General features: G+C 43.9%; 1 protein-coding gene across 2 annotated transcripts in view; it reads left to right on the plus strand.

Moving 5' to 3' along the window:
* The window catches only part of BRD8 (bromodomain containing 8), a 43,475-nt gene extending 36,429 nt beyond the window's left edge, over positions 1–7,046 (plus strand). For both annotated transcript variants that reach the window (XM_017891300.1, XM_017891306.1), the window contains 4 exons: positions 212–301; positions 846–912; positions 5,615–5,794; positions 6,651–7,046. In XM_017891300.1, the coding sequence (XP_017746789.1) occupies positions 212–301; positions 846–912; positions 5,615–5,794; positions 6,651–6,743 (430 nt within the window). In that variant the 3' untranslated portion in view covers positions 6,744–7,046. The remainder of the gene's footprint in view (positions 1–211; positions 302–845; positions 913–5,614; positions 5,795–6,650) is intronic.
* Positions 7,047–7,988: the final 942 nt, after the last annotated feature.

A 7,988-nucleotide genomic window follows, 5' to 3' on the forward strand; every position in this document is an offset into this window, starting at 1 on the left:
TAAAATACATTAAACTATAAAAAAGAAAATTAAAAGAGAAAGCAATAGATATTAATAACTAACTCTGCTTGGCCAGATAACTTACGGGGAGATAAAAAGCTTCAGGTATTAATTAGGAGCATGTCTTAAGAAAACCTCATTACCCACCTGGGGGAGACAGAATATTATTTGTGAAGTTACTGTCTCTTTTCTTCATGTTTTATCCCCATAGGACTGATCTAAGCCAGGATGACCCAGTTCAGGATCATTTGCTATTCAAGAAGACTCTCCTGCCAGTCTGGAAGATGATTGCCAGTCACAGGTAGGTCTCCAAAGTGGTAATAGGATTATGTTCAGAACTGAAGTAGTAATACATATTGGGGTTTAAGCATAAAAGGAGATATGTTCGTCCCTCAAATGAGCCATAGTTGAAAGGTAGATTCTGTATCTAAGCCTGATTTATCCCAAAGTACCCACAGCTGCTTTCACAAGTCTGTACAAGAAATAGTTGCTGTGCCATTTGAATTGCCTCTAGAAAGTGGTTCCTATTACATGATAACATTTATATTTAAAATGCATATTCTTTTCAATCTGGTGGATTCTCTTTTTTCACAGAGACAGTGCCTCGGGAACTCTGAACAAATTTCTGAGCCCTAAATCAATATATTGTAATAATATATATTTTAGAGTTTTTTTTTTTTTTTTTTTTTTTAACTCTCTGGCAAGGGGGAACAAATAGATTTTTTCCAAATGGTGCTCATAGTCTGCATTCCCCTAAAGGAAGTATACTAAGAACTGAGCTACTCTTCTCGTTTAGAATGCCTTGCCAGGGTTTCTTTACCCTCTCTGGGTTTGTCCCTTAACAGGTTCAGCAGTCCATTTCTGAAGCCTGTGTCAGAAAGGCAGGCCCCAGGGTACAACGATGTGGTAAAAGGTCAGTGAAAAGGGGTAAAGAAAGGTTGGTTGCTTTTATATCTGCCTTTTCATTTTTTATTTCCCATCTGTTATTTATTTTTATTACTTACAAACTCAAGATGTTTCATAGCCAAACAAGTTTATGAAGTTATGATGAGCTCCGTATCATATCTTCATTTAAGAAGGAATGCAGGAAACAAAAGGATGATACAGGCTTTTTATTTTGTACTATTCACTTTTAAGTAACATGATCCTTTCTCTCTATATACATATATATATATATATTTTTTTAACAGGGTCTCACTCTGTTGCCCAAGCTGGAGTGCAGTGGTACAGTCTTGGTTCACTGCAACATCCACTTCCCAGGCTCAAGCGATTCTCCAGCCTCAGCCTCCCAAGTAGCTAAGATTATAAGCATGAGCCACCAGGTCCCGCTAATACTATTTTTTGTAGAAACGGAACTTTGCCACGTTGCCCAGACTGGTCTTGAACTCCTGAGCTCATCCATTCTGCCTGCCTAGGCCTTCCAAAGTGCTGGGATTACAGGTATGAGCCTTGGTGCCCAGCCTGCTCATTAATTATAATCTTAAATTAGCCTTTGGTTGTTTCTGACACTATTCTTTTGGAGCAAATCTTTAAAAGGAACTCTGTATTTATTCAGTTAAGTTAGTTATAGGTATATTAAGGCACAGATGTCAATCCAAATGGAAGTTATGAACATTGGTTGACTGTAGTACTGCTTCCGGAATTGGTTCCTTCCGGTGGGTTCCTGGTCTCGCTGACTTCAAGAAAGACCGCAGACCCTCAAGGTGTTACAGTTCTTAAAGATGGTGTGTCCGGAGTTTGTTCCTTCAGATGTTCACATGTGTCCAGAGTTTCTTCCTCCCAGTGGGCTCTTGGTGACTTCAGGAGTTAAGCCGCAGACCTTCACAGTGAGTGTTACAGCTCTTAAAGGTGGCACGTCTGGAGTTGTTTGTTCCTTTTGGTGGGTTTGTGGTCTCTCTGGCTTCAGGAGCGAAGCTGCAGACCTTCAGGGTGAGTGTTACAGCTCATAAACATAGTGCAGACCCAAAGAGCGAGCAGGGGCAAGAATTACTGCAAAGGGTTAAATAACAAAGGTTTCACACCATGGAAAGGGACCCTGCCACGTTGAAGCTGCTGGCTCTGGTGGCCAGCTTTTATTCCGTTATTTGGCCCTGCCCACATCCTACTGATTGGTCCATTTTACAGAGTGCTGATTGGTCCGTTTTTACAGAGTGCTGATTGGTACGTTTACAAACCTTTAGCTAGATACAGAGCACCAATTGGTGCGTTTTTACAGAGTACTGATTGGTGCATTTACAAACCTTTAGCTAGACACAGAACACTGATTGGTGTGTTTACAATCCTTTAGCTAGACAGAAAAGTTCTCCAAGTCCCCACCTGACCCAGAAGCCCAGCCGGCTTCACCTCTCAGTATTTTGGGATTTTATTTTTATTTTTTATTTAAATTTTTTTTTTTTTTTTTTTTTTTTTTTGGCCAGGCATGGTGGCTCATACCTGTAATCCCAGCACTTTGGGAGGCTGAGGCAGGCGGATCACGAGGTCAGGAGATCGAGACCATCCTGGCTGACATGGTGGAACCCCATCTCCACTAAAAAATACAAAAAAAAATTAGCCAGGCGTGGTGGTAGGTGACTGTAGTCCCAGCTACTCGGGAGGCTGAGGCAGGAGAATAGTGTGAACCTGGGAGGCGGAGCTTGCAGTGAACCGAGATCGCGCCACTGCACTCCAGCCTGGGCAACAAAGCCAGACTCTGTCTCAAAAAAAAAATAAATAAATAAAATTTTGAGACAGGGTCTCACTCTTGCTAAACAGTGGTGCAATCATGGCTCACTGCAGCCTTGACTTCCTGGGCTCAAGCAATCTTCCCACTTCAGTCTCCTGAGTAGCTGGGACTACAGGCATGCGCTACTGCACTTAGCTAATTTTTAAATTTATTATATTTTAAATTTTTACTTATTATTTTTTGAGACAGGTCTCACTCTGTCGCTCAGGCTGGAGTGCAGTGGCACATTTCATGGATACCTTAGCCTCAACTGCCCAGGCTCAAGCTATCCTTCCACCTCAGCCTCCCTAATAGCTGGGTCTAGAGGTGTGTGCCACCATGCTCAGCTAATTTTTGTATTTTTTTGTAGACATAGAATTTTACCATGGTGCCCAGGCTTGTCTCAGACTCCTGGGCTCATGCAATTCACCCACCTCAGCCTCCCAAAGTGCTAGGATTACAGGTGTGAGCCACTGTGCCTGGCCTGATTTTTTTATTGTAATAAAACTTTTCTTTGTTTGAAATGTTATTATTTTTCTTCAGAATATCACTAAGGAGGAATTTTTAAATTTTTTATAGATATGGTGTCTCACTATATTGCCCAGGTTGGTCTTAAATTCCTAGTCTCAAATGATCCTCCCACCTTGGCCTTCCAAAATGCTGGGATTACAGGTAGGTAATCCCAGCCTATTTTGCATTTTTTATTTTCTTTTGAGACAGAGTCTCGCTCTGTTGCCAGACTGGAGTGCAGTGATGAGATCTTGGCTCACTGCAACCTCTGCCTCCCGGGTTCAAGCAATTCTCCTGCCTCAACCTCCCGAGTAGCTGGAACTACAGGTGTGCGCTACCACACCCAGCTAATTTTTGTATTTTTAGTAGAGACGGGGTTTCACCATGTTGGCCAGGATGGTCCCAATCTCTTGACCTCGTGATCCGCCTGCCTCAGCCTCCCAAAGTGCTGGGATTACAGGCATGAGCCACCATGCTTGGCCTATTTTGGATTTTTATAGCATAAGTCATCTAAAATGCTGTCATAAACCTGTATGGTAATAGAGTGTAAAAGTTCATGACAGGACCTTTGGAGAGTCACTTGTCTGTGCTGCTATAGTACAATACCACAGGCTGGATAATTTATAAAAAACAGAAACCTATTTCTCTTTGTTTTGGTTCTGGAGTCCAAGATCAAGGCACTGGTAGTTTTGGTGTGTGAGGTGGGTTACTCTCTGCTTCTAAGGTGATGCCTTGTTGTTGTATTCTGCAGAGGGGACACACACTGTATCCTCACATGGCAGAAAGGACAGAAGGGTAAGAGGGCACTCTCTTCGATATGGAGCCCTTTTATAAGGATGCTAATCCCATTCATGAAGGCAGAGTACTCATGAGTTAATTACCTCCCAGAGGCCCCACCTCTTAATACTGTTGCACTTGGGATTAAGTTTCAATATGAATTCTAGAGGGGATACCATCATTGAAACAGCAGAGACAGAATGATACCATCATTCAAACAGCAGAGACAAACTTCTTTAGGTATGAGGAAACTAAAGCTCAGAGGTGCTTGGTCATGACTTGCTCGTGATCAACCAACAGTTACTAGCAGAGCTAGAACTAAGCCCCAGATTCCTACCTGCAGTTCAGTCTTCTTTCTACACTGCTGTGCCTTCTCTTACATATCTACTTTCTGTGTTTTATTAATATTGTCTTAATATTCACTTGATCCTTTTTTCATCTCCATGAAAGGAGAAAAAATTATTTTTAGCTTTTTATTTGTGTGGTAAGAGAAGTAGACTAAATAATATATGACTGTACATTGTAAACAGCAAATAACTACTGTGTGATAAACTTATCATTGGTGCTGTTTACAACTTTGGAACCTGGGGCCAGCACTGCTCCTCTGATCGTACAGTGGCTTGACCTGTGGGCTCTGGAGTCAGGCTGCCTCTGAATTGGAATTTAGGCTGTGTGCCTTTCAGTGAGTACTTAACCTCTTTAGATTTCAATTTCTTCATCTGTCAAATGGAGATAATAAGGCCAGGGGCGGTGGTTCATGCTTTGGGGTAATCCCAGCACTTTGGGATGCCAAGGAAGATGGATCACCTGAGGTCAGGAGTTCGAGACTAGCCTGACCAACATGGTGAAACCCCATCTCTACTAAAAATACAAATATTATGGCCGGGCGTGGTGGCTCACGCTTGTAATCCAAGCACTTTGGGAGGTCTAGGTGGGCAGATCACAAGGTCAGGAGATTGAGACCACGGTGAAACCCCATCTCTACTAAAAATACAAAAAAATTAGCCGGGCGTGGTGGTGGGCGCCTGTAGTCCCAGCTACTTTGGGGGCTGAGGCAGGAGAATGGCATGAACCCGGGAGGCAGAGCTTACAGTCAGCTGAGATCGCGCCACTGCACTCCAGCCTGGGAGAGAGAGCGAGACTCCGTCTCAAAAAAAAAGCAACAACAACAACAACAAAAAAAACAAAAATTAGCTGGGCATGGTGGTGCACACCTGTAATCCCAGTTATTCTGGAGGCTGAGGCAGGGGAATCGCTTGAACCTGGGAGGCGGAGGTTGCAATAAGCTGAAATTGCTGCATTGCAATGGAGCAATCAGAGTGAAACTCTGACTTTAAAAAAAAGTGCAACAAGAGTGAAACTCTGACTTAAAAAAAAAAAAAGGGGGATATTAATTGATACCTACCTTACAGGTTTATTGAGAGGATTGAGTTAGTATAGAAATACAGTGTTTGGCCTATTGTAAACAGGCAAATATTAACTGCTGTTGCTATTTTATTATCTGATGAGGGTTGTTATCTTTGTTACTGTTTTCATTAAGAACTGGTTAGTTCTTCAAGAGAACACGTTAGGTTATCATGTTCCACACAAAAGTTTGATTTTCTTTGTTTTTTCTTGGTCACCTGCAGACCCATGGACTTAACTAGCCTGAAGAGAAATCTCTCTAAAGGTCGGATTCGCACCATGGCCCAATTCCAGCGAGACCTGATGCTGATGTTCCAAAATGCTGTAATGTACAATGACTCTGATCATCACGTATACCATATGGCTGTGGAGATGCGGCGAGAAGTCCTGGAGCAGATTCAGGTAGCGTATGTAGATATCTGTAGCCTCTGGGATCTTGATTTCAGATCAAGATTCTATGAGAATAAAGGTGATTTCGAGGTGACTTTGTGTTCTCAGAGTTTACTTTTTTTTTTTTTTTTTGAGACGGAGTCTTGCTGTGTCGCCCAGGCTGGAGTGCAGTGGCCGGATCTCAGCTCACTGCAAGCTCCGCCTCCCGGGTTTACGCCATTCTCCCGCCTCAGCCTCCGAGTAGCTGGGACTACAGGTGCCCGCCACCAAGCCCGGCTAGTTTTTTGTATTTTTAGTAGAGACGGGGTTTCACCATGTTAGCCAGGATGGTCTTGATCTCCTGGCCTCGTGATGCACCCGCCTCGGCCTCCCAAAGTGCTGGGATTACAGGCTTGAGCCACCGCGCCCGGCCCAGAGTTTACTTTTAAAGGTGATTAAGGCCCTGAAGGATTGATAATGTGCCAGCTGGTTTGGAAAACCCTGAGCCTCACAGTAAGTCCAGCTTTGATAGTGAAGTCGTCTAGGAATGCAGGCGGCAGTGAAGAGCTCTCAAGAGAGCTGAGGATAGACAAGTAATGGGAATTCCCGCTTCCAGAGCCTCAAGTCAAAGGCTAAACTCCAAAGAGACCGGAGTCACTGTGTATTTTTTGGTTGCTTCATCTGTTGATATTAATGTATGTTCACACTTTCCCATCTTTAGGGGATAAGATATAGTAGCTAGAAGACATTTGTGGGTTTCTTTTCTGGGTAGCATCATACTTTAAAGAAAAAAGTATAGTTGAGTCTATTTGCCAAAAAAAAAAAAAACTTGCAATACTTCAGCGTTAAAGGTTCATAATAGCTTGCTATGTGTTCCTTAACCCTTTAGGTACTGAATATTTGGTTAGACAAAAGAAAAGGCTCAAGTAGTCTGGAAGGGGAACCAGCCAACCCAGTGGATGATGGAAAACCTGTTTTCTAACCTGCAGCTGCTATCCTGACTTTTTCTAGAGTTTGAACCTCTCCCCGAACTCTGACCCACAGAGGATCCTGGGACTTCTTTGCTATGTCCCTACTTTCTTTTCAAATAAGAATAATGCCTTAACTCACAACCAACGAGTCAAAGATGCATGTGGACATAATATAAAGCAAAAAAGGGGAAGCTGAGGTTTGGGTTTATGCCATAAATGTTGCCCGCATCTTTGTTCCATAGGCTTGATTTAAAGACAATTCGATTAGATATTTTACTAAGCCTTTTCCTCTATAAATAAATGTCTTTACACAAATGAATATTGCTTTTTAATGACTAGATAAGCTGGGCATAGAGGGGACAGCATCATCCAGCTAAATGAAGGTATCTGACATGGGTCTTCTTACATATACCACCTGGAAAGGAATGGGGGGGGTTCTTATCATTTATAGAGTAGGGATAATTGCAGCATCCTTCAAACGGGCAGAAGGATGAAATAAGTTATGAGTAAAATGTCAGGAAACATCTAGTGCTCTAACATTCACAAGAAGAATAAAAATGACTGGCTAGTTCCCTTTGGTTAAAACGAACTGGCCAGAGGCTGCAAGGCTCCTTGCTGGGATTGGCCCTCTGCAGCCACCGTCCTCACGCTGGGGCCTCAGGTCTCCTAGCAACAAGTTGTAGCATACGAGGACGGCCGCTGAGGTGAGTACTTAAGAGTCAAATTCAGAATTTGCAGGTGCAATCCGGAAAGTCCCCGCAGACCCAGAAGCCCTGCTTTCCAATTAGGCCTGACCCTATGCACAGAGAGGTCCCTGCGGGACAGGGTCGCTTCACAGAGGCAGCCGACTGAGGCTGCTCACGCACCGCTGTAGTGGTGTGTGGTTGCCCACCAGCCACCGCCCCCTCGAGCCCCCACCACCCGCCCCACTGCCCTCTGCTGCCTGAGGCTGTCGCTGGTTCCAGACCTTCAGTCGCCCCTTGGCCTCTGGTCATGTGAGCCCATAGTCCTTTCCGCCTCGGTGACAGCGTGTACGAAAAGCCGAGGCTCGATTTGGACATAGTAGGAATCCTATTATTGAGACCCTGTACATAGAAAAACATAGCAGTTTCTGGCCGGGCGCGGTGGCTCAAGCCTGTAATCCCAGCACTTTGGGAGGCCGAGATGGGCGGATCACGAGGTCAGGAGATCGAGACCATCCTGGCTAACACGGTGAAACCCCGTCTCTACTAAAAATACAAAAAAAAACTAGCCGG

The sequence above is a fragment of the Rhinopithecus bieti genome, unplaced genomic scaffold (genome assembly GCF_001698545.2).
Source record: "Rhinopithecus bieti isolate Rb0 unplaced genomic scaffold, ASM169854v2 scaffold_20170, whole genome shotgun sequence".
In the NCBI taxonomy this organism is placed as follows: domain Eukaryota; kingdom Metazoa; phylum Chordata; class Mammalia; order Primates; family Cercopithecidae; genus Rhinopithecus; species Rhinopithecus bieti.